This window comes from Aegilops tauschii, chromosome 2, assembly GCF_002575655.3.
Source record: "Aegilops tauschii subsp. strangulata cultivar AL8/78 chromosome 2, Aet v6.0, whole genome shotgun sequence".
Lineage (NCBI taxonomy): Eukaryota > Viridiplantae > Streptophyta > Magnoliopsida > Poales > Poaceae > Aegilops > Aegilops tauschii.
The window spans coordinates 536,876,641-536,902,193 of record NC_053036.3 but is presented as its reverse complement, the minus strand read 5'-3'; the positions used below and the strand labels follow the sequence as shown (position 1 = coordinate 536,902,193).

Sequence of the window (25,553 nt, the reverse complement as noted above, 5' to 3'; positions counted from 1 at the left end):
GGTATCATCATCCCGGCCTCTCTGTTTGGTGTGTACACGGAAAGAGGTTACCAACTTACTAAACCGTATCCTGGCAATGAGACATGTGGTAGCACGGAAAGGGGAAGGGACGATAACACGGCTCCAACCATGTTAACGTCGGAAAAGTCGGATGACACAAGGCTGGCATGCTACAATAGTACCACCCTGCTGCCCTTCATGTCACCACATGATTAGGCCACCTCTCATCAGAGGTCATCGCAACTTCGGAACAACCGGGTCGTTGCCTTACAAGCAACGAGGTATTTATCGACACTCACATGCCACGCACAAACTTTCACATGGACATGCAAAACATCTGCCATATCAAATGTTCAAACATGCTTGCCTGGTTCGGAGAAGTCGGAGTCTAGCTCGGCGAAGTTCGCGGCTCCGTCCCCTCTCCCGGAACCTACGGCAATCACGAAACGGGGTACTAACGTGAAAACCAACACAGGCACAGAAACTTTGCCAAATATTTTTCAAATAAATCCCATAAAAAACTAGACAAAATTTGGAGATTGACAGAAAAAGAATCACTCAAAAATACCTTTTCATTAAAAAGTTATAAAGGTTTCTGTCCAGGGACTTATCTGTAATGAAACAGAAAAGTTCCAGGGTTTTAACTGAGAAAACAGAAAACGCTTCGGCTGGGAATGCGCAAGCGCAAGGAGAAAACGTATTTTGCCCGAAGGCGCCAACAGAAAACGGTTCGGGGAAATAAAACAGAGGCTGACACGCGGGGCCCGCATGTCAGGTTTGAAAGCTCGCCGGCGCCCGAAGACGGCGATGGACGCCGGCGTCGAACCACGGCGAGTTAGGAGAAACGGAGGGTACCAAGAGCTTCAGTGTCTTCTTCCGCGTCGGTGGGTGGTGGACTCGTCCAACGGGGAGCACCACGTCGATGGCGACACTATCTCCGGCGGACGGCGGTTCGGGTGAGGTTGGGGAACTCCGGTGGAGGGCTGCAAAGTACGAATTGAGGCGCGGGTCAGAATGGGTGATGCAAGGAGAAGCTACTGGCAAGAGAATGGGGGCTGTGGAGCACACACGGGGGCGAATCGGGCTGGATCCCGTGGCGGATCGCGGCGGCCGGAGTCGAGGAAGGAGACCCCCTCGCGGCTCTTCCAGTGGCTGGGTGTGCTCTAGGGGAAGTGTAGGGCTGGTGGGTGCTCGAGTTGAAGCTCGGGGCCCCTATTTATAGGCAGGTCGACGGGGTGGCCGTGAACGGAGAATCTCCGGCGAGCGATTACGGCGGAGCAGTGGGTTGGCAGGGGGTTTGAGCGGTCGAGCAGCATCAGTGGATGTTACGGGACTCGTTTTGCAGCTAAACGGAGCTGGCCCTGGCGTAATGGCGTCTGCCCACGGTGAGGTGACCGCACGGGCTCAACGGCGGCAGAGAGCGCGCTCCGCGCCCTGGGGTTCACGACGAGAGCGGCAGTGCATTCGGGGGAGTGGACGGCCACGCGGCGGGCTCCGGTGGTTTGGGCGGCGCTGGGTGGAGTCGGCGGCGCCGTGTCTCCCGCTGGCGCCCGCAAAGCCGCCGCCGGCGTCGGTCACGGGGCGGCGCACCTTCTGCTGCTCGTCGCTGACGCCCGCAAGATGCCAGGCACTCGTGCGGTGCAGGAACGAGAGGGCGAGGACGAGGAGCAAGGCGACGCGAGGGTACTGGCGAGATCGACGCCCGTTTCTGAAGAAAACGACAGCAGCCACTTGACTGAACTCTGAACTTACTGAATCTTGACAGTGACCAAGCATTGCAGGTGTTCGACAGTAGGTTTTGGTAAAGAGATAAATTTTTCTGGAGCTGTAACTTGGTGAGATGATCACTCAAAGCACCCAGGGGCTGCATGAATTTACTTGGAATTTTTGGAGAAAGTTTTGAATGAATTTCACCAAATTTGCCAAATCTGGTCCAAACTTGCAGCTGATGTAGTTTGAAAATTTTGAACTGGAGACCAGTGGATCTTCATGGTTCTAGGTTGAGGGTTCAAAGGACTAGGAGGGGAAAGAAGTTTGGTGGTAAAAGTCCAAACAGAAAATGGAGTTCCTTTGTAAATCTCCAAGTGCTATAAGAGAAGACAGAAATTTATTTGAATAGAATTTGAATGGAAATGATCACATGAGGAGGTTCAACTTGCTGGATTTGATGCAAATCATGATCCAAAGGTGAGGGAAGGGTTAGGAGAGAGGATTTGCACTAATGCCATGGCAAGAAGGAATAGTTGAAAGTGGCAAAGGACTTTCCAAAAGCCATAGTGCATTCTCAAAAATATTTCAAAGGTTATTTTCTCAAATGAAAAACATTTTGTCTTGAGTCCAATGAAAAGCAAGAACCTCCAAGACCAAAGGAGGATCTTGGGTGAATTCAAATAAAATTTTTGCCATAAAGAAAAATATTTGAGAGTGAGAGTTCTCTTGAAGAAAAAATTTTAAATCACTCCCTTCAAGTCAAATAAAATCTTTTGAAAAATCCAAATAAAAACTTGGGTGTCACAAATACTCGTGGTGACAATGGGGTATCATATTGATTCACTTGATGTATGTTTTGGCACTCAACTCGCGGATTTCTGAGGTGGCATTGGGGTAATCTACGCATAGGGGTTGATGCACGTTCTTGTCTTTGTTTCTCCACTAGAAATCTTGGGGCACTCTTTGAGGTTCTTTGTGTTGGATTGAGTATTATGAATCTGAAATTATTTGATGTTATTTTAGTACGAACTCTTGGATAGATCGATCGGAAAGAATAGCTTCGAGGTGGTTTTGTACCCTACAAACTATTTTTTCTTATGTTCTCCGCTAGATAGGAACTTTGGAGTGATTCTTTATCGCACGTTGAGGGATGGTTATATGATCCAATTATATTAGCATTGTTGAGAGATTGCACTAGCGAAAGTACGGACCCTAGGCCTCATTTTCAAGCATTACAACACCGTTTGTGCTCCGTTTTATCAATTGCTACCTTGCTGTTTTTTATTGTTCCTATTATAAAAATCGATATCTGCTATCATTACTACACTTGTATCACCATCTCTTCGCTGAACTAGTGCACCTATACAAATTACCATTGTATTTGGTGTGTTGGGGACACAAGAGACTTTTTATTATTTGGTTGCAAGGTTGTTCGAGAGAGACCATCTTCATCCTACGCCTCCCACGGATTGATAAACCTTGGGTCATCCACTTGAGGGAAAATTGCCATTGTCCTACAAAACTCTGCGCTTGGAGGCCCAACACGTGTCTACAAGAATAAAGTTCCGTAGTAGACATCAAGCTCTTTTCTGGCGCCGTTGCCGGGGAGGTGAGTGCATGAAGGTATATCTTTAGATCTTGCAATTGAATCTTTTAGTTTCTTGTTTTATCACTAGTTTGGTTTATAAAAAAGAAAACTACAAAAAAAAGGAATTGAGGTGGTCTCATATTATTCATATTTATAATGTATTTCGTGAAAATGATGGAAAGGAGAATTGTGCTCAATTGATAGAAGAAGAATTCAATAGAATGTTTGGTATAAATGATGAGCATGATTGCAATGTTGTTAGTATGAATTCTTTGAATATCCATGATGCTAATGATATGCAAAGCCATAAGCTTGGGGATGCTATGTTTGATGAAAATGATATTTTTAGTCCCCCAAGATTTGATGTGCAAATTTGTTATAATGATTGCATGCCTCCTATTTATGATGATTATAATGATGAAAGTAGATTCGGAGAGGTCATGACTTTATTTAGTGACGAATCCACCATTTTGGATGAGGCTTCAATTGACTATGATAACAAAGTTGCTATCTATGATGATTATGGTGATGACATGTATGCTATAAAGAATAATGATAACCATGAAACTTGTCATCATGATTTTAATTTTCACTCTCAAGATAGTTATTTTGTTGAGTTAGCTCCCACTACTATTTATGAGAAGAAATTTGCTTATGTGGAGAGTAATAAGTTTTCTATGCTTTTGTGTCATGAAAAGAATGCTTTATGTGATGGTTATATTGTTGAATTTCTTCATGATGCTACTGAAAATTATTATGAGGGAGGAACTTATGCTTGTAGGAATTGCAATAATACCAAGTTTCCTCTCTTTATGTTGAAAGTTTTGAAGTTGTGCTTGTTTTACCTTCCTATGCTAGTTGATTCTTGCTCCCATAATTTGTTTGCTCACAAAATCCCTATGCATAGGAAGTATGTTAGGCTTAAATGTGTTTGCCATGTGATTCAACTTGCTCTCTTTGTGTTTCAGTTCTTTACTTTCATGCGAGCATCATTGAAATCATCATGCCTAGCTAAAAGGCATTAAAGAAAAGTGCTTGTTGGGAGATACCAACACTTTTACCTAATGTTTTATGTGCTCACATGATTATTCTACTGTATTAATCATGTTTTATTGCTTTTGTTTCAATAAAGTACCAAGTAAAGTCTTTGGGATAGCGTGGATGATAGTTGACTTGATTCTGTCCAAAAACAGAAACTTTTGCGCTCAGTCCGGGAATTATGAAAATTCACTGGAACGTGATTTTGATCTGAATTTTTTATAGGTGATAGATATACAAATTCTCTACGTTGTCGTAATTTTTCAGAATTTTTGGAGTAGCAGAAGTATGGTTAGAGTACAGATTACTTCACACTATTCTGTTTTTGACAGATTCTGTTTTCAATGCATAGTTTGCTTGTTTCCTAGTTTCTATGGCTTATATTGCTCAATAAAAATTGTGGAAATTATATGCTACAGTAGGCATTGTGTGTAAACAATTATGAATCTTGTCTTTGACAGTACCAAAGTGAAATGATTTGCTCTTTATCATACTAACCTATCTCACGAAGTTCCGTTAAGTTTTGTGTGATTGAACTTTTCAAGTTTTGGGTGAGATATCGATATGAGAAGAATAAGGAGTGACAAGACCCTAAGCTTGGGGATTCCCAAGGCACCCCCAAGGTAATATCCAAGGAATATCCAAGCAACTAAGCTTGGGGATGCCCCGGAAGGCATCCCCTCTTTCGTCTCCAACAATATCGGTAACCTCACTGGGAGCTATATTTTTATTCGTCACATGATATGTGTTTTGCTTGGAGTGTCATTTTATCTTGTTAGGATTTGCTTGATGTTATTTAGAATAATTTTTTGCATGTTTCTTTTCAATAAAAATGTCAAGGATAGCCTTTACCATGCTTATCTTGCAAGTTTATGAGTTGCTGTTTCAAAACAGAAAGTTTATCGCTGTTGCAAAATTTCTCTAGAAAAGTCAGAATGTGATAATGTTTAAACTTTTTGCACGATAAGATCTGATAAATCTTCTACAGTGTGGTAAATTTTCATAATTTTTGGAGTTAGATAAGTATTGATACTCTTGCATTCTTTACAGACTGTACTGTTTTGGCAGATTGCTGTTATGTTTGCATTGTTTGCATATGTTTGCTTGTTTAATGATTCTATTTGAGGATAGGAGTATTAAATATGCAGAGGCATTTAGTATGCAATGTTGAATAATAATTTTTGTGATTTGCTACAATAGAGAATGATAAGATTTTTGCATTGATTTATACTAACTTAACTCACGAGTTCTTGTTGAGTTTTGTGTGGATGAAGTTTTTAAGATTTAGGGAAACCGTGATATAAAAGGAATTAAGGAGACACAAAAGCTCAAGCTTGGGGATGCCCAAGGCACCCCAAGATAATATTTCAAGAAGTCTCAAGCATCTAAGCTTGGGGATGCCTCGGTAGGCATCCCACCTTTCTTCTTCAATAATTATCAGTTATTATGGGTTGAGCCTAAGTTTTTGCTTCTTCACATGATGTGTGCTATTCTTGGAATGTCATTTTGTTTTGCTTGTTGTTTTAATAAAATTCTTAGATCTGAAAGTTTTTAAATAAGAGAGAGTCCTCAAATAGCTACCCATTTACATAACTACTCGTTTGATCTTCACTTGTATCTTATGAGTAAATTGTTGAATGAATTGAATATCATGAAGTTGAAATTATATCATGCCTAGTGGTAGCTTCACATTGGGTTTAGAAAGTGAAATCTTTTGAAGCTTGACAATCACAATATTGGTCATACAAGCAATTCATGAATAATTAGTATAAGGAAGAGAACTTTCACATGCAAATACACTATCTTGGAAATCTTTTGTGATTGTGAGCCCCCATCAAAATATTATATGCCAAAATTGTTGACGTTGGACAAGGAAGACAACGTAATGGTTTATGTTTTTTTCATATTCACATAGAAGTTATATTGTCATAGATCCTTTAACATGTGGTGCTTGCCCCCCATCCTTGCTAGCCAAAAATTCTGCACCAAGTAGAGATACTACTTGTGCACAACCCTTAAACCCAAATCTTATTTTCAAGAGTCCACCAGACCTACCTAAGGATTGAGCAAGATCCTTCAAGTAAGTTGTCATCGGTGCAATAAGGCAATAAAAATTGCTTCTAAAAGTGTTAGATCATTTAGTGTAAGAGAAAATTGAGCGTTGTACGAACTTGTGATGGCAAAGAATAAAAGCGACAGACTTTGCACTAAGGGGTTGAGTATACAAACAAATAAGCGCATGACAACCTCTGCTTCCCTCTGCGAAGGGCCTATCTTTTACTTTTATGTATTTACTTTCATGCAAGAGTCAAAGTTTTTCTCTCTATTCCTTTTTATTTTTCTCTTTTGGCAAGCATCATGTGGTGAGGAAAGATCTAGGCACATATATACAGTTGGATATGGGTAGCATGAGTTATTATTGTTGACATCACCCTTGAGGTGAATACGTTGGGAGGCGAAATTATAAGCCCATATCTTTCTATGTGTCTGGTTGAAACGTTTTGCTCATGTGTATGCGGTGAGTGTTAGCAATCATAGAAGACTATATGATGGTTGAGTATGTGGAGCTCTTACTTAGACTCTGTTGAATAAGTTGAATTGCAATTGTTTGGTGACTAAGAATATAGGTTGTTGAGTTTCATTGTTTGAACCTTAACATGTGAATTGGTTGCTACTTTAACATGATGAGTTTTATGAGAAAGAGTTGCTGTTATGATGATAGGAAAAGTGATTGAAATTATCGTTGATCAAACTAATGCACTTTGCTAGCATTCACACTTCATTTTTTTTATCATTTACCTACTCGAGGACGAGTAGGAATGACTTTCTTGCCATATAAGTTGTTCTCACCGTAGATTGCATATCTAGAGAACTTACTTTATCCGCGCATTCCCTAACTTTGTTAAATAAGTTTAAAAAATTGTAGTATCCTATTCACCCTCCTCTCTGGTCGACTTCTTCGATCCTTTCATATAGCTTATTGATTAGAGAAGCAGGAGTGAAAAGCAAAGAGGTGATGAGATCTCAAATACTTGGCTTCATGGTTGTAGTGAAAGGCCTTTGAAATCAGCACAAGAAGGTGGAGTTCTCTCTAAAAAAATGATATGAGTGGAGCTTGCTTTGAGTGAACTAATGGAATGGATGGGGGTATTTATGAAACAAAAATATAATCGTCACACACACTTTAACACAGCTCGGAGGCTCTGGAGTGATCAACTTGGAAGCATCGGACAATACTAAAGGTGGCAACTTTCAAACAACTTGCATGGTTCGCCCAGATAGCATTCAGAGGCTCCGAGTGGACTACCGCACCAGTGGCAAGCTCTCTATTACTACTTCCGAAATTTTGAGAGGGAAACAAAATGTGTGCCAGCTGGTTTAGTGGTTCCGAGTGGAATGCTTGGTAGCTCTGAACAATTAGGGTTTGCAACTGCTATCTGGGAGAATGACTCAACGGTTCCAACTAGAAGAACTGGACAACTCCAAAGTATGAAAGTGTAGGTAGATATAGTGGACAAATAAAAGTATTTTGAGGGCATTGGACTTTGATTATTCTGAATGACGAAGATTGCTCACCACGCCTGTCACATGGGATTGGAGTTTGATCTTTAAGCACAAAGAGAAAGAAACTTAGCTTAGTAACCTCATTCCCCTTTTGATAGTATTGGCATGCATATGGACTCAGTGTAATTTTGGATAACTAAAATGCAAAGGGCAGGTCCTTGGTTTAGCAAACACCCGTCTTCATGAAAATTTTGGGGCTCACCTTTCATATCTTTTGTTGCAACATAAGGAAACTTTCTTGAGATAAGTACTTGAAGCATTAGTCCCTTAAGATATGTTGACATTAATTACCAAATTTCACTAAAGGGATTATATACACTTTCATGTGGTCCATATGAAACTCTCGCAACTGGTGGACACACCGACCATGAGAAGATTGGCCTGCCACAGTCTATGCTATGGATTTAGGAGATTGTTGGGTCAAGATCAATACAAGCGATGTTGTTAATGATGCCGGGGGGAGGGGAAGGGGCTGCGGGTCGTGTCGCACATGTATCTTCGTCCTTCCTTAGCGCGTGGAGCAAAACTTGCGACGGGATCACGGATCAACTCATCATTGAAGCTTTATCTTTGCGTGATGGTGTGGTTTTGCCCAAGCTCTATGAATTTGCGCAGGTGATCATGTCGAATGATTGCTTGATCTGGTGCCCCCCTTCTGATAGAGATTGGAGACATAGCTAGTTGGTTTACTTCTTTTTTTATTCATCATCTAAGAGGAATGCCAATCAATCAACACATCTTTGTGCAAAGTTAGCATGCACATTGATGGTGAATTGTTGTTGGCTGAATTCAGGTCCCTACTTTTTCGGTTAGCAGCCTGTTGGCTGCCCTGACTATTTATAAAACTTTCCACATTACATGCAAAAAAAAGTCGAGGTTTGCATGTGAGCATATTTTTTGTCAAAAAGTAAGCTCACTGGTGTCTGGGATCCGAAAGCAATTTTCAGTTAGGAATTTGTTGATCCATAGTAACATATGGGTAGAACTCCCCCTAAATGTGGTTATACAGGGTGTCCATATAATTTAGGCGAGGTTTGCAGGTGGGCACCTCCAATAAGTCCCCTTAGAAACTCCACCTATAACTGGTTTATGGCGGGCGGGTGACAGCGGCTTACAATGGACGACGGTGGTCGCGACAGAGTGGGTACGGCAATGATGTGATGGCGTGGCACTTTTAGGGGAAGGTTTACGGGAAGATCTTTTCCATGGTGGCAATGCGCTGAAGTGGCACTTTTAGGGGAAGGTTTACGAGAAGATTTTTACCCCATAGACAGAGGAAAAGTTGGGCTGATTATACGAGGAACCCTAGAAAAATTCGCATTTACAGGATTTGTTGAAGTTTTTTGGGCACAACTCACCCTAGACCAGGAAATGGTACTTGTTGAAGATGCTCTTAGCTACTAAGAGGGCAGCCCGTTGCATATAGCTCCCACTTGCGCAGAGTCAGGGGAAGTGTCCGAGCACCTTGGGCCTTTTGTACGCAACCTTCTTCGACATTTTTACAAGAGGCTGTTTTCTGGACTCCAACCTGTCACCTCACAGCAGCAGGCATGCTTTGTCTAATGCAGTGAGTTTCCGTGTGATATGAAAGTCTCATGGAGACGGGTCCGTCTGAAAGGGACTGAATTTAGTTCCTAATAAAGAATTGAAAAGGTACTAGTATTTCAGGTTTAACTCTTCAGAATTCCATCCGCATAATGTGCTACTTCCCTAGTAGACGCTGAACCTCGATAGCAAAAAAAAAGAAGAAAAAAAATCGCTGCAAGACCTAAAAAAAACCCCAGAAAACAGCTTTGCTTTGCTTGTGTTCACAGTATTACAGGATAAGCAAACCAGTTTGAGCTGCTGTTGATGTTTCCACACACACACACACACAAACAACATTTCCTTTTTCCGGAAGGTTGAAACTACACCGACACCACACAGCCTACCTCTAGACGGCTGAGGGAAGATAATCTTCCCCTACCTGCATTTCACAAGAGACTATTATTGTTGTGAATTGCAGCAACTAAACTGGATCATATCCCCATCATGTGATCCAGGCCTGGCTGGGGAGGCACCCCCATGCCAGGTCCTCCCATGCCGCCCACTGTCACGTTATGCAGCAGTTGCTGGAGCCAGCGCCTTGTCGCGGGGTCATCCTTCGTTTCAGATATATAAACACGATTAGTATTCTGATCGGCAACTACATTTCATTTTATTTGAGTTCATGAATGAATTGGTAACGACAGATATGTTAGCATGACTCACCCTAAGAGAAATGTTGAATGTCCCATCTTTCAGCATGTCAGGGAGGCAATTATGCAGTGCAACACAGGCCCTGCGGGGAAGGACAAAAATTAGCACATGGGAAGATAGATGTAAAATCATTTGGTGCCATATGAATGACAGCACAAACCTGGGGTTATCTGACAGCCTGAGGTAACATCGGATAATGTGCTTGAGCAACCTTGTGGAAGGCTGATCAGCAAGTGAAATTACCATATTTCCTAAAACGCTGCCCACAGCATAGAAACGCTCAGGGGTGGCACACACGTAACGCAGTCCAATATCATCCAGCAGAATCTTTTGGACAATGAAGGTAGCGACCTGCTTATGCATATTTGACTAAATTAGTGAAATTGGAATGACAGCTATACATTTATCTCGTTATCTGTATAAGACCCTGTTTGGCCTAGCCTCAACTTGTGTATTCCAACCAAAGAAATCTTAAGCACCTCAAAATATTCAGCTCCTGTGGGTTATACAGGAAAGATGTTGCAAAAATGTTGGCATATTTATGTGTCCACAAAGTTTTTGATCTTCCAGTCCAAGTGATAACTGATAATAGTAACGTGATAAAATTAGCAGCATAGGTCAATTACTGAATTGCCAAAGCCAAACAGCTTTTGAGGTTTCTCGCATAATACACCTTTTATAAGTCTATAAACTGTGAAGTGGTTTTTAAGTTATTACCAGAGAGAAGCCTGGCGTGGCATAGAAGGCTATAGCGTTCCACATGAACTTCAGACAGCAAAATATAATTTTTGAAAAGAAGAAGCAATTTGATCTTTTCTAGGACTAAACAAAAAAGAAAGATTGTTCTACTTTAGACGAGGATTGAGATGGTTAGATACATACGGTTTTTGACAGTTCACTGCCCATCTCCATGGTACGCAAGCACAGAGGAATTATTTCAGTTTGCAGCAGAAAGCCAATAACTTCAGTATCATCAACCTGCATGTGTAATAATAAGGTAAAGAAGCTTCTCCCAAAGGCAAGAAGAAAACATTTGGTATTTGGAAACACATGCAGTATTCCAAAAAAGAAAGAAGAAAACATTAGATAGAACATTGCTTGTTTATAAGCTACTCAATTGTTTATGTTTACGTTACACAACAAAGTAATAAGGATGTATCCCTTGTGACCTTATTAGATTCATCGTTCATGCCAGGGTATTGGAATGAAAACAACATGAAGCTTCATTGGTTGTAGAATTAGTGAAAGGATCATGTTTAATATATAACATTGCAGAGTTGGATGCATCATACAAAATTTGTTAGTTCATGTAAAATTGTACAAAAAATTACCTTAACAAGAGCACCAATGACACCCAAGCTGGTAAGCCGCAAGTACTCAAAAGGCCTTGTCTTGCTGAATGTATTCAGGAACGGGTACAAGAACAGGGGCACATGAGCTGAAATGAACAAATGGAGGACAGAGAGAAGAAAATGAATCGCTAACAACAACAATACCAAAAGCCGAATGGCTCTTTTGTCATATCAAGCTACTAGGAATCAGGATATGTGAGATACAATGCAAATGGCTGAATTCGTTACCATGTAAGAAAGGGATTCTGGTATCAGGGTGCGATGCAACACACTGCAATTATTGTAATACAAACACACAAAATTAGACAATAAAGATACGCAATAATAAATGTAATAACATGGGTACCTTCAAGCAATTTTGTGAATGTAATCACCCCACTTTTTATTTGGAGCTGTACCTGAAGAAGTGCAAGTGCGTTGCAGACTCGGTTTGATGCACCTGCCGACAAAACTGGGGGTGAAAGTGCAGGGTAGATCGACACAATTTCCTGAGTTTGTTTCCAAGTTGTCAAATACACCAAGTGAGCAAGGCAGGGTCAAACTTTGACAAGTTGCATCGAAAACAGCAAGTGCCGACTTGAAAACACTAATAGAATAGTGACTGCTTTCACAGTTCGACAATATAAACACAGCATAAGGTACATAGCTCCCAGTTCTTTTATGTAATTTGAAGCATGCAAACCATAAACATAGAAGATAGACGAATTACGCATACCTGAAGCAGTGCCGCAATTGTGCCAAAAGAGTGCCAGAGAAGCGGGGCCAGGTCTTGAAATATCTCTCGTTTCTGAAACGAATTGGTTATTGATTTACTTTGGCCTTACGAAACACCTTATATAGCATGCTAATGACTGAAGAACACGCAGTATGCAATTGTTCAGTTCATGGCAACCCAAAATTAAGCTTCAATCGCTCACTTCATGGTAAGTCCTAGAGACCACGAATCGCAAAACCCGTCCTCGTGACGAGGCGCTAGAACCCTAGAACTGGAAGAGCACGCGACGGACCTTGGATAGCTCGAGGAGGGCGTTCTCGCGCAGCTCGCGGTCGCAGAGGTCGAGCACCAGCTGCTCCGCCGACGCCATCTTCCTGGGCTCCTGCGCCGCCGAGGCAGCGCCGCCGGCGCCTCCACCGATTGAGGAGGGAGACGGCGGCGAGGCCCCTGCGAAGGAGGAGGGCTCGGAGGCGGAAGACTGCAGGTTCGCCATTACTGCACAAAAGCGGCGGAGCACCGTCACTAATTTCTCAAGACAGAAAAGACAGCAACCGCAACCAATCGAGTCGCCATTACACACGGATCGCACGCAGCCGCGCGAGCGGCCCGGTGCGTCGGCCCACGCCGCCGGCCGCCGCAAGCACGGGACGGATCGAGGAATCCGCAAAAACCAGCGCAGGTTTGGGAGATTACCGAACGAATCAGTTCGATCGACTCCGGGAAGAATCCGCTCCACCAGACCCTAGCGCGCGGAGAGGGAGGAAGAGGGGGGGAGGCAGCAGCGGCGGCCGCCTCGCCGCGCCGGTGACCTGAGGGGGAAGGGAGGTGGGGGAAGGAAGGGAAGAGAGACCACGGCGAGGGGATCTCTCTCTCTCTATCTCTGGTTTATGTCCGCAGCACGGAGGACGGTCGGAGCGAGCATTAAGATCGGACGGCCCAGGCGTAACCCCGCGGTTAACACACCATCAACGGCCTGATCTACCCAGAACCCCGAGGCGGGCCCCACCGCCTCCCATGGGCCTCGGTGACGGGCCGGCCCGAGGAGACGGGTGGAGAGGCCCGGAACGGAAGGGCTGCACATTCCCGCAGCGTCGCCCAGTGCTATAAGAATGCACTCACCCTTAGGGTTTGCGCCCCGCCGCCAACTCCTCTCAGAGCCTTGCTCCCGCATCCCCGCGCCGAGCCGCCGCCGCCGCCGCCGCCTCCGAGCCCCTCGAAGCCCACCTCGCAGCCATGGCGGAGCAGGTAAAGGCTCTCCCCCTCTCCTCACCGTGTAGCGCTCTTCCTTTGCTCCCCCGTTACCTTGCCGGCGCCGGGTGCTTGGGATATGCGATGCGGCGCCTTCGTGCTTTTCGGCCATGTATGCTTAGATCTGTCCATGGAGAAGCATGCGTATTCCTTGCAAATCGAGTAGCATGCGGTATCTTTGCGGTCAGAAGGACTTGCTGTCGTTTGGATGTGTTCGTGGTGCGATAGGTTACTACTGTGGTAATTTTATCGACTTGTTCATTAGTTGATTTCTGCTGTTTCCGCTTAGTCGTTAGCAGCATGTCATTAACGTCTTATGATGTGGCTGAAGCTTGGTGTTTCACTGCCAGTATGGGCTCTTCTCTGATCATTTGGACCCAGTAGGATCTTGGTGTCTGTCGAGTGACAGTGTCATTCCGAAAAGTTGTTGCAGTAGCCTTTGTATTGTTCATTTCGAGTTTGAAGTCTAGATTGTTTTTCTAGTTTGTTCTACAATAGATCATAATTTGTTGTAATTGTTCTAATGGTAGTTTAAACTTGGTATTGTGCAGACCGAGAAGTCTTTCCTCAAGCAGCCAAAGGTTTTCCTCAGGTGAGGAGTCCGATTACCTTTCTTGTGTGTTGTTGTTGTTTATTAATGTGCATATCTCTTTTTGATCCAATGTAATGCTCGTACCCTAACAATGTTTTCTGTTCAATTTAGCACGAAGAAGGCTGACAAGGCAAAGAGGCCTGGCAAGGCTGGCAACCGCTTCTGGAAGAGTGTTGGCCTTGGTTTCAAGACCCCAAGGGAAGCGATCGATGGTAACTATAGTAGGCCATTCCTTCTATTTTAGCACTGTTTGATACTTGAGTAGGTGATGCTAGTCTTGATGAATGCAACTATGTGTGCCTAAGATCACACTTCAGTACATTTCTCCTGGCTTTGCTAGCCTAGCCTACACAAAGAATTGAAGCTAGTAAATTCTCAGTTGGTATAGTGATTGTCATTGGTAGATACACAGCCGATTTCTTTTGGTCATGTGGAAACAATTGAGCCATGAATTGTACCATGTACTGTTTCTTGATATTTTGTTTCTAATGTCTGGCTAGTACTGTGGTTGACATAAACCGTGAATAGTTAATTGTGCCTTATTTTCTGTTAAGCTTGTGACAGTGTATTAATTCCTATTCATTTCCAGGTACCTACATTGACAAGAAGTGCCCATTCACTGGAACTGTTGCCATCAGGGGCAGAATCATAGCTGGAACCTGCCACAGTGCCAAGATGAACCGGACCATCATTGTTCGCAGGAACTACCTTCATTTTGTGAAGAAGTATCAGAGGCAAGTAAACCCATTGATGATTCTGAGAACATAATGCATTGGTTCTAACCTGCGGATTTCTAACTCAAAAATCAATTGTGCACCTTGCAGGTATGAGAAGAGGCACTCCAACATCCCAGCTCACATCTCCCCCTGCTTCCGTGTCAAGGAAGGTGACCATGTCATCATTGGCCAGTGCAGGTAAAACTCAATTACTCTTGCATAACTATCAACTTGAGAATGTTAGCCTGGTTGTTCTAGTATGTTGACCCTTGTGCAGTTATGTTACTTATACATACATGCTGTGATATTCCTATTCATCATTATATAGTTGATGTATTGATTACTGCAGAAAGCTTATTTTCTTTTGTGCTGAAGTATGTTGCTTGTGTCTGAAACAGGCCCCTGTCGAAAACCGTGAGATTCAATGTCCTGAAGGTCGTTCCAGCTGGAACCACCGGAGGCGGGAAGAAGGCTTTCATCGCTGCCTAAGCCCAGACTCTGATTTATGAGTAGTTCATAGTCAGAACTTTTTCGCACTCGAAATCTACCAGGCTACTGTTTCGAGATTTGATTCCGTGTTATCTGTCAAACCGAATGTCGTGATCTGAACATGTTTTGTGGAATCTATCTATCATTAATAGTTTCGCTTAAATTTGTACTGCCTGATTGTCCTTTTGCTCAATTCCTTGTGAATTTGTTTGCCCAGATGTGATATGATATTTACTCAAGCAGTGTGTTGCCTTGTTCCCAGCCTCAGGTTTTTAATCTGATGAAGTGAAACTAAATTTGATGACTGGCATTCTTTGAAGTTGCAATTGCGATCAACTGTAACCAAATATTATGGTGTATAATCTAGCAAAATATTATGGTGCATAATCTAGGATGTGGTTTTGCTCGTATCTGTAACGACGAGTTAGCAGAGAATTAGAAGAAAAGAGCTCCATATGTAGGTATGTAGATTTTTTACCTTGAGAATTAAATTTTCAGAATTCATCTTTATTTGAACTCTCCCCTCTCTGTCTGCACCCTTGATCGACGACATTGTTTTCACTTTGCTGCCACCTAGTACTTGCCGAACCTCCTTGGACAAAGCTATCGTTAAGAAGTCTGCCTGTCTTGGAGCCTGGAGGCTTCAACTAGAACTTTGCTACAGCTACGGGCAGTTTCTACGGAAAGTGCTTACGGAGATGAGCTGGAGACCTAGGATTCATCACAACTTGGGTCCCACAGCTAACTTTATGGGGAGAAAATCAATGCCCGTAGTGGGATTTCTGTAAGTCTAGCATTTTGCTTGGGCTATGCTATCGTTTGTTCGACCAAATGTAGCGGAATGCATCAAGTTGAAGTAAACACGATGGCTACGTACTCAATGAAAGAGGATGAATTGTTGTGTGATGTGTGGAAGTTTCAAGCCACGAAGCATAATGCAGCAATTTGGCAAAGTGTGCATATTTGGTTCAATGAGCGCAAACACTACACAGCTTACGACATAGAAGAGATCTATGATCATGGACAGAGGTACCTGCTCCATTGATGGTACACCATTCAAAATGCCGTCAACAAGTATTGAAGTGTGTGTGCACAAGTGCTAGCAAGGTGCATTGCTCGAAGAATTCACAAGTTTCCGTTCTTGCTGCTTTATGTGTTGGTCATTTTATTGATTTGCTCAATGTTGCAATTTGTTGATCCCTTTATTGCTAGCCTGTACGCGCCGCCACGTTCTACCAAGGACAGAGTGCAACCCCTTTGCAATTATGCATTGTTTTTTTGTGTGGAGAAACTTCCAATCTATTCATCTTCAATCATGGCAGTACAACGAACACCAGAAATAAAAATTACATCTAGATCCATAGACCATCTAGCGACGACTACAAGCACTGAAGCGAGCCGAAGGTGCGCCGTCGTCATCACCCTTCCATCGCCGGAGTCGGGCACAACTTGTTGTAGTAGACAGTCGGGAAGTCGTCGTGCTAAGGTCCCATAGGACCAGCGCACCAGAACAACAATCGCCGCCGATGAAGAATAACGTAGGGGAAGGATTCAACCCGAAGACACACGAACGTAGACGACCAACGACGAGATCCGAGCAAATCCACCAAAGATAGATCCGCGGGAGACACAGGAGAGGAAGCTTGAGACGAAGGGAGTTTTTGGGATCGATGAAATTGAAAAACTTGTCGAAAATCTTCCACTGAGTGTTTTTGGATTTAAATGTGTGGTTAAATTGCTATTGATCTAGATAAATTTGTCAAAGTGACTGGAGGCGGTCATTTGATTTGTTTTTATTTAACTTTTTCCAAGAAATAAGAGGACATTTAGTGACTCCAGTTGAATGGCCTTCGCCCCTATTCCTGTCTTCGGACACGTCATGCCGCCTTCGCCCCTATTCTTGTCTTCGGACACGGTGTGGTGGACCGCATTGGTGGCCCTAAGAGCATCTCCAACAGGCGCCGAACGCGCCGCGCGCAAAAAACTGCTTTGCCGCGAGCCCATCACCTGGTTTGGCGCGGCGCGCAGCGCTGACTCCAGCAGCCGCGCTAAAATGCAGCGCGCAAAAAATGCAGCGCGCGTGACTCACCGGGGCATTGCATATATGGCATTTTGAACACAAAATGAAGTTGAAACATTCAAAATGCAATGAACATGACATATAAAATTGAAGAAGAAAAGTTCACACAAATTGAACACAAACAAGTTGATGAAGAAAAGTTCATGCCCACAAGTTCAAAATCATGCCCACAAGTTCATCCAACCAAGTTCAAAATGCAAATCAAGTTCAATACACAAATGAAAGACACATCATTCCTCGTCCTCGTCTTCGTCCTCGTCCTCATCTTCGGAAGACGATTCTTCCTCGTCCTTGTTTTTCTTCGCCGATGTCTTGCCCTTCTTTGGCCGCGCCGCATTGGGGAGCTTTGAGGAGGGGGCGGCGGCTCGGGCCGGCGCCGGCGCGACGCCACCCGCTGCCGAGGTCATCCGCGGCGGCATGAAGAGGCCGCGCGCGAGGCCGATGGTCGGAGGAGCTCCGGCGGAGGCGAGGCCAACGCCACCCGGGCTAGGGTTTGCGGTGGCGGCGGCGGTGGAGGGGTCGCGGCTATAGGATGGGGTGAGCGGGGTGCCGGCGCGTGCGTCCATGGGGTGCAGTTCGCCGGCGCCGGCGCGCGGGGCGTAAGAGGCGGAGAAGAGAGAGTGCAGCGCGAGCGCTCGAGTGTGCCGCGCGAAAGCGGGCTTCCCAAATACACCGCGCGAGATACCGAATCCAACCGCGCGCCCAACTCCTTATACCGCGCGCGCGGTTATTGCGCGTCCGCTGGAGCCACCCGCCGGGTTACGCACGTGCTAAACTGGCTAAATTTGCGGCGCGGCGCTTGTTTAGCGCGCCTGTTGAAGATGCTCTAAGGACGGTCGAATGGTCTCCAACCCAAGCTCCTATGTGGTGAGGAAATGTGGTGACCGGATAGCCTGCCACATTGGACCCGATCTATCCGCAACAATTTCTCTTTTTTCATCTCTCTTCATCCCCATCCACCCCACACCCCCCCCCCCCCCCCCCCCCCCCCCATTTATGCATGTGTCCAGGTAATTTGAAAGGACAAGAGCACAGATAAATGGGGTTCAGAGCGGACACTGTCGAAACGTGACAGCAGATAAATGGGGCACCAAATTAGTACAGTTGAAGATGCTCATCTAAAGGGGCAGCAACAGCGAAAAGAGTTACAAATGGCAAAAGCCAAGACGCATTCAGAATCTGGGCCAATTTACTCACAAAAGATACAACAGTCTGCCCAGTACCTGAAAACCCTAATGCCAATAGCTCAAAGAGCTCAGCTCAATACAACCAATGTCAACTGCGAGCATTCGTTCGACCTTGCAATCCCTGTGCAATACTGCTTCCTCCATTTGCTGCCACTGTCGTGAACTGATGCGCCTAGAACGAGATCTCGCTGGGCGCGTGGAATGTCCGTCCGCGGCAGATCGCCTCCAGGTTTTCTCCGGCGTAGGAGCTGAGCGGAGAAACCTCGACGCCTATGAGAAAAGGGATCATGAGAAAGGTGGCCAGCACAATCTGTTCTGTCTTGCAATGCCTGAGTTGTGGTTTAGTACTGCATGTTTCAGGGTACAGGCAAACGTGAGGAATTACCTGTCATGTACAAGGGCACAGAATGGGTCAGGAAGCCGCCAGCAGCGACTACCCATCTGCTGTGGAGTCGGAGCAGCATCAGTTTGGCGCTATCGGGGGTGTCGTAGGCTGAGCCATTCGCGTTCTTCACTGGAGCAAATTCCTCTTCGCGTAGCACCTGGATTTTGAGATATGCACCAGTGTGTATCTCAAGCTTTTAAACCCAAAGAAAATGGGGGAAAAGAAGAAGAGGGGACAGAATAGAAATCGAACCTCGAAAAGTGTCGTGGACGGGGAGTAATTGAATGCATCGAATATGAACTGCTCAAGCTTCAGGCCCATTGTATACCCATGAATCGAAGGTATCTTCTTCTGTGCAAGATGATACCTGGCCACCAAATTTCCAAATGTCAGGTGCTGCAACAGAACATAATTTATGCTAGACTAGAGCATGTCAATTGCCAAGTAAAATTACTTGCCATGACATGCCTAGCAGATCCTTAAATCACAAACTGTAGATATAACTCTCATTCTCCCAGGAAGATTAAGAGACATAAGCAGCAAGTAGGTAAAGAACTACTGTAAAACCAGACTCGGAGTTTGGAAGAGGAGGCAAACATAATATGATTTCAGAATTCAAAGTGGATACAGAAACACTCACACACTGTCCTTTTCAAGGCTGTTTGCGACTTGATTCAGAAATTCCAAACTGAACATATGCAAGCATACCTGCAAAGAACAAAGAAATATGTTAGTTTCAAGTGTCACAGTTATTGAGGGAAAGAGGGAGCGACAAGCTAAGGATAGAAATATACATTGCTCCAACAATAACGAAGGCGTCCTGTTGATTGATTAATTTCAGTAGTCATAGCCGCATCCATTTCACTATACTCGACCACGGAAAGAGGTCCACCACGGCCTCTTTGAACAAATACTCCAACATTCTCTTGTGGATAAGCCTGTTAAGGATATGACAGACTATCAACAAAGTGCATAGTATGCCAAAAATGAAAATTGCCAAAAAAAAAAGTGATGAACCATGAGAATTTCTTTTGCGAGCTCGAAAGATATTTGACCTTACCTTCCTAACAACCTTCGCAGCAGAAGATACACCCTTTTCTATAAAGTACCCTAGGAAGGTTGGATCTGCAACGCGAACCTGCGCATAAGACATCGATTAGCGAATGAGAAGGTGCGGACATCAGATGACACCTCAAAGCGCATGTACTCACCAATACGTTATCAACTCCGTAGCAATCTACATACTTTACACCCCGTGAAGACATATCGTCAAGCAACTTCTTAGACTTCAGAGCTGTGAGATGTTACAGTTGTAAAAACTAAGCATCAGTATCTAATAGTGGGTAAAATACAACTACTGCAAGATGCATAATAACTGGTTCATATCTATGGGAGATTACCGGCATAAACTCCTCCATTTCCATCAGGTGCCTTGGCTACCTGGTTTAAGAAGATCATGTAAGAACAATCCAATCATTTAGCATTGCAGATATGCAGTATCAAAGTAGCTTTGCAGGCATCAAAACTTGCATTTAAACTCTCAGATCACACACCATGAGTAAAACTTAGAAAACAAAGTGCTATAAACCGTAACTTTGCTTCCTGACCATACATGGTAAGATGGATCATGAATGAAAAGTTAAAGTAAGAGAAGATGCAACACGGTACCTTGTATGGCGTCTCCATAATAAATCTGCCATCGTCAGAAACACATGGAAGGGTGCCTTGTTGGAAAAAGGTCACCTGCCAAGAAGATATCAACGTTTCAAGCCTAGCTATTAAAGATAACTCTTACTATTGGATTCGACGAGTATGCACATGTTTGTTGAATTGCCATGAATATTCAATGCAACAGAAAATTCTGTACTTGTTCTTACCTGGTCAGCCTCTAAGCCAAAATATTTACGGCTTTCAAAGAATTTGCGTGTGACATCATCGGTGAAGGGGCTGGTCATTATGTACCAGTGGATTGGTAAAGTATTTCTTGGACCTGCAAATTATTTTCAAATCAAGGGTAAGGAGGTGAAGTAAGCAAAGGACAAAGAAAAATCTACAAGCTTGTGGTTAAAAGATATTACTGTCACTGGACTGAGCAGCCAACTTTTGAATACACAAAATGCGTTCCGCTTGGAGTTGGAAAAGTGATTTTCCAGATGGAAGGCCAATACCTGAAAGGCCAACATGAGGCGTCAAGAGAAAATTACAATGATCAATATAATGTAAGGAGATTGGAATTATCAGCGAAATGCAATTCCATACTAGTACGGATGAATAAAGATGCCACACTGGATATAGTAAGTACATCCATTTCCTTTTGATCAGGAGACAATGCATAACAGTGATGTACAAATTTATGAGATGTGAAATCTGCCGCTATGGAATTATCAGCAAAAATGCAATTCCATACTAGTATGGATGAACTAATATGCCGCACTGGATACAGTAAGTTTGATTAAAAGACGGTGTATAACAGTGATGTGCACAATTTACAGCATGTGAGATCTGCCGCCATGGAATAAAGAATTGTGCCAAGAACTACAAACATCACTATGGTGTACTGTTTTTTAGTTTTAAAAGAAGAGCATACCACTGCACATATGCAGTCAACTACTAACATACAAGGACTCAGATGGGATCGACTTACTGAAACACCCCTTAGGATCTGAGCTACCAAGCCGAGTCCCCTACACACAAGGCACAACACGAAAAGAAATTAGATCATCATAAGCATAATGCTACCGAATGGGCGGTAGAGACTACATAGACTGCAGTATCAGAAAACAGGATTGGGGGGACTCTATCTCATCAGATTACCTGACCACCAGCCAAAAGGACAACGGCCAGCCTCCCCTCCGAGATGGCTCTCAGCCCCTTCTTCCACCACCGTTCTTTGTCCTCCGGAGACCTCTCCTCCACCCTCGACACGCTGGATTCCGGCACGGGCTCGGCGGGCGCCAGATAGCCTCCTGTGCTTAGCAAGATCACCACATTAGCTAAGAATGCTGATCAAAGATACACAATGCATAGTGTTCTTCACTGGAATGATGGCAACTTGTGCAAATGAAGGAACTCTGACCTTGTGATCCCATAGAGCGTCGAATGATCCGGTCAATCCTCGAAAGATCCAGACTCTGCAATATAGTTAGTACGCACAGCTCCGTCAGTATTCAGTCGCTGTCAAAATGGCAAACAGATGCTGCAAATTTCGATTGAGGTCGGGCAACACCACAATCGAAATGTGCAGCATCTGCAACCGATGGAGATTTACATTGCTGCTCAAATCCTCATCTTCTACCCCACAAATCTCAGCAGCACTTTCTACTCGAAATCAAATAAATCCAGCTCCACGTGCAGAATTCCAGCCCACAACCAAATCGACAAGCATAATTCCAACACAAAACCGAAATCTTTCTTTCATAATTAACAATCCCGGTGCAGAAAGTAACTTGTTATGCCGAAAAAACCTCCGCCGACACTCCCTGCGCGAGGAAACAGAAATCCCAGCGCAAGAAAGCCAAATCCGGCCATGAAATCCCGCCGGGAGAGGACCAACAGGAGCAGCGCATTGGGGCCTGTATGTCTCACCTCGATGTCCCGGACGAGGAGGTCGCGGTCCTCGGGCGAGAGCTCGTCCCAGAGCGCGAAGGCGCCCTCCTGGCCGTAGTCCTTCATCCGCTCCAGCAGCTCCTGCGGCGGCGCCGCGCCCCACCTCCCGACCGGGCCCACCGGCGCTACCGACCCCACCATCATCTCCTTCATCTCCTCCTCCTCGCCGCGGCGGCAGCACGCAAGAAGCGGCGGACGGTGGCGAGGCGAGGGAGATTATGAGCAGGCAGAGGAGAGCGGAGCAGCGGGCGGTGGCGAGGCGAGGCTAGAGATCCGTGATTGGGTAATGATCCGCTGTGCCTATGGCCAGGCCAAAAGAGCCAGCTCGGATTGTTCGCCGGTGCGTGCGTGGGCGTGGGCCGCGTAGGTGGTGGTGCCGGTGCGTGTGCCGCCGCGCGAGGTGAGGTTATATACCGCGGCGCCGCGCGGTGCGCTGCAGGTGTCTCCTCCCTGGCTTTTGGATCGGAGCAGGTTGCGAACGTACTACAGGGTAAGGGGGGAAGAAGCTACACATGCCATGGCGACCACGCCATTTGGATGTTTACGGCGAATAATCAATGTACTATACGTGGCTGATAATTTTACTCCCTCTAGATATAGGAATATAAGTATTTTTTGGTTATCTACTGCATTTGACTAGCAAAATACGGAGCACGTTACTTGCCACAAAAACATATCTCTCTACAATCATTGTTGGACGAATTTTCTTACTCCCTCGGCCTCGGCCCCGTATTACTTGTAGCCGAAACGGATACATCTTATATGTATTGGATCGGAGGTAGCACCATGTAGTTTTATGACATACTGATTCCTTTGTCAAACTAAAGACCTAGAAACCCGTGCCCGGCTTATATTCCCATCCGGAGGGAGTGTCTTTTTTGTGCCATAATACCAGATGCGGATTTAATCACTAACCCAAATTTGCATATTTCTTGCTGATCTTTATTCAGCTCATCTGTGTATTACATGTGTAAGGGCATCTTTAATTGAATCCCAAAAATTTAGCCATTCAAAAGCCACCTTAAACTTGAGGAGTTAAAAAGAAAAGGTTCCTAGCTGAACTCCTAAAAGCTATCTCATTAAAAAAATGCACAAAGATTTATTTCAAATACAAATTTAAACTACTCGATTATGCATAATTAAAGAAAGGTAGCACACCATATATAGCATAAGTAGGTGGTATCACTAGATAGCATAAATGAATAAATTTAAACTACTTGTCATCACCATGACAGATGCAGAACGCGTCAAAGTCATCTGAGTCAGAGGAGATAGGGATCACCCCATACTGAAGGGGTCGGCCTCACCTCCTCCTCGTCGGAGATCTGTTCCAATTCAGGTCATCATCCTTGCACTCGAACCATGCTTGGTTCTCGGTGATGAGTTGTGGGTTCTTCACAATGTGGTCAGCCATATAGGCCTTGTTGATGCACTCGGCCTCGAGCTGGCCCATGGCCATGCGGTTCTCCTTTTCCTCGGCGCGGGAGACCATTCTAACAGGAGGAGGCTCGACGAAGTTTGGGGCGCACGACTGCCAAGGGGATGTTGGTGAATGCAGTATTTCAAAATTTTTACCTACGATCACGCAAGATCTATCTAGGAGATGCATAGCAACGAGCAGGGAGAGTGTGTCCATGTACCCTCGTAGACCGAAAGCGGAAGCGTTAAGTAACGCGATTGACGTAGTCGAATGTCTTCGCGATCCAACTGATCCAAGTACCGAACGTACGGCACCTCCGCCTTCAGCACACGTTCAGCTCGATGACGTCCCTCGACCTCTTGATCCAGTTGAGGCCGAGGGAGAGTTCCGTCAGCATGACGACATGGTGACGGTGATGCTGAAGTTACCGGCGCAGCCTTCGCCTAAGCACTACGACGATATGACCGAGGTGTGTAGCTGTGGAGGGGGGCACCGCACACGGTTAAGAGAAACTTGTGTGTTCTAGGGTGCCCCTACCCCCGTATATAAAGGAGGGGAGGGGGAGGTCGGCCGGCCCCTGTAGGGTGCGCCAGGAGAAAGGAGTCCTACTAGGACTCCAAGTCCTAGTAGGATTCCACCTGGAGGAAGGGGAAGAAGGAAGGAAGAGGGGGAAGGAAAGGAAAGGGGGGCGCCGCCCCCTTCCCCTAGTCCAATTCGGACCCAAGGGGGGGGGCGGCCAGCCCCTTGTGGCCCTTCCTCTCTTCCCACTAAGGCCCATCAAGGCCCATTAGTTCCCCCGGGGTGAAAGGACCACGATGTCGCCTAGAGGGGGGTGAATAGGCATTTTTAGAATCTTTTACGGATTTGGCTATATCCTAACGCGGAAATAAACTAAGCAGATATTTTTCAAGCACAAATCCTAAATATACTAGGCTCACTAAGTGCACCAACAACTTAGGATAAACAAGATGAGAACAACGAGGATATGAGTAAGCACAAGTAAGTCACACAAACTTACTCAATGTATATCACGAGATATGGAAATGAATAATACACACAACCACAAGTAAGCAATACAAGCTTACACAAATTGTATCACAGTATATGGAATTGAATGATACAAGCAAACTCAACTAAGCACTACAAGCTTACACAAGTTATGTCACAAGATATGAAAATGAATGTTACAAGCTAGCAATTCACACTAAGCATAAGATAGAACAATAGTAGAAAGCATGAATTGCGAATATAAAGTGTAGGCCTAAATAATCTCTTCAAGGGAATGGCCAACACAATATAATGAGGACAACAAGATATAGTGAATGCACGGTCAAGTGACCAAGTAAACCACAAGTAAGGAGTTAGGGTTAGGGATAACCAAAGTCACAAAGACGAGGATGTATCCCGATGTTCACTTCCTTGAAGGGAAGCTAGTCACCGTTAGAGAGGTGGATGTTACCACGAAGGCACACCAACGCCATGAAAGCTCACCCTATTCTCCTTGAGATATCACCACGAAGGCGATTCTCAACCACTAGTGGTAGACCTTGAGGCGGCCTCCAAACCTTCACAAACTTTCCGGGGGACAAATCACAAGTTGATCCTCACCGGAGCACTCCTACCGC

The 25,553-nt window shown here is 44.7% G+C and overlaps 3 protein-coding genes and 1 long non-coding RNA gene across 5 annotated transcripts; 2 read left to right on the top strand and 2 right to left on the bottom strand.

The window, feature by feature from the left end:
* Positions 1 to 9,675: 9,675 nt before the first annotated feature.
* LOC109782914 (uncharacterized) lies at positions 9,676 to 13,128 on the bottom strand. Its single transcript, XM_020341545.4, has 10 exons — positions 12,899 to 13,128; positions 12,498 to 12,700; positions 12,206 to 12,277; positions 11,889 to 11,978; positions 11,719 to 11,761; positions 11,470 to 11,576; positions 11,021 to 11,116; positions 10,299 to 10,489; positions 10,151 to 10,220; positions 9,676 to 10,041 (listed from the first exon to the last, which is right to left on the bottom strand). Exons 2-10 carry the CDS (start codon positions 12,696 to 12,698, stop codon positions 9,919 to 9,921), a joined length of 993 nt encoding a protein of 330 aa, XP_020197134.1. The 5' UTR covers positions 12,699 to 12,700; positions 12,899 to 13,128; the 3' UTR covers positions 9,676 to 9,918.
* Positions 13,129 to 13,308: 180 nt separating this feature from the next.
* On the top strand, positions 13,309 to 15,413 carry LOC109782915 (small ribosomal subunit protein uS17). The gene is made up of 6 exons (XM_020341546.3): positions 13,309 to 13,450; positions 14,005 to 14,045; positions 14,157 to 14,257; positions 14,635 to 14,779; positions 14,870 to 14,959; positions 15,160 to 15,413. The coding sequence occupies exons 1-6, from the start codon at positions 13,439 to 13,441 to the stop codon at positions 15,248 to 15,250; spliced, it is 480 nt and encodes a 159-aa protein (XP_020197135.1). The 5' UTR covers positions 13,309 to 13,438; the 3' UTR covers positions 15,251 to 15,413.
* Positions 15,414 to 15,641: 228 nt separating this feature from the next.
* LOC141041759 (uncharacterized) lies at positions 15,642 to 16,156 on the top strand. The gene is made up of 2 exons (XR_012203232.1): positions 15,642 to 15,711; positions 15,828 to 16,156. It is a non-coding gene; the product is annotated as an uncharacterized lncRNA (long non-coding RNA).
* Positions 16,157 to 18,425: 2,269 nt separating this feature from the next.
* On the bottom strand, positions 18,426 to 23,076 carry LOC109782916 (UDP-N-acetylglucosamine diphosphorylase 1). Of its 2 annotated transcripts, none has more exons than XM_020341547.4 (15): positions 22,488 to 23,076; positions 21,979 to 22,033; positions 21,717 to 21,868; positions 21,547 to 21,586; positions 20,981 to 21,070; positions 20,780 to 20,892; positions 20,571 to 20,645; positions 20,303 to 20,342; positions 20,114 to 20,196; positions 19,963 to 20,040; positions 19,697 to 19,840; positions 19,543 to 19,610; positions 19,155 to 19,269; positions 18,903 to 19,059; positions 18,426 to 18,787 (listed from the first exon to the last, which is right to left on the bottom strand). In XM_020341547.4, the coding sequence occupies exons 1-15, from the start codon at positions 22,659 to 22,661 to the stop codon at positions 18,690 to 18,692; spliced, it is 1,482 nt and encodes a 493-aa protein (XP_020197136.1). In that variant the 5' UTR covers positions 22,662 to 23,076; the 3' UTR covers positions 18,426 to 18,689. The 2 variants fall into 2 exon arrangements, with proteins under 2 accessions (XP_020197136.1, XP_040255557.1); XM_040399623.3 differs by having other exon boundaries at positions 22,171 to 23,075.
* Positions 23,077 to 25,553: the final 2,477 nt, after the last annotated feature.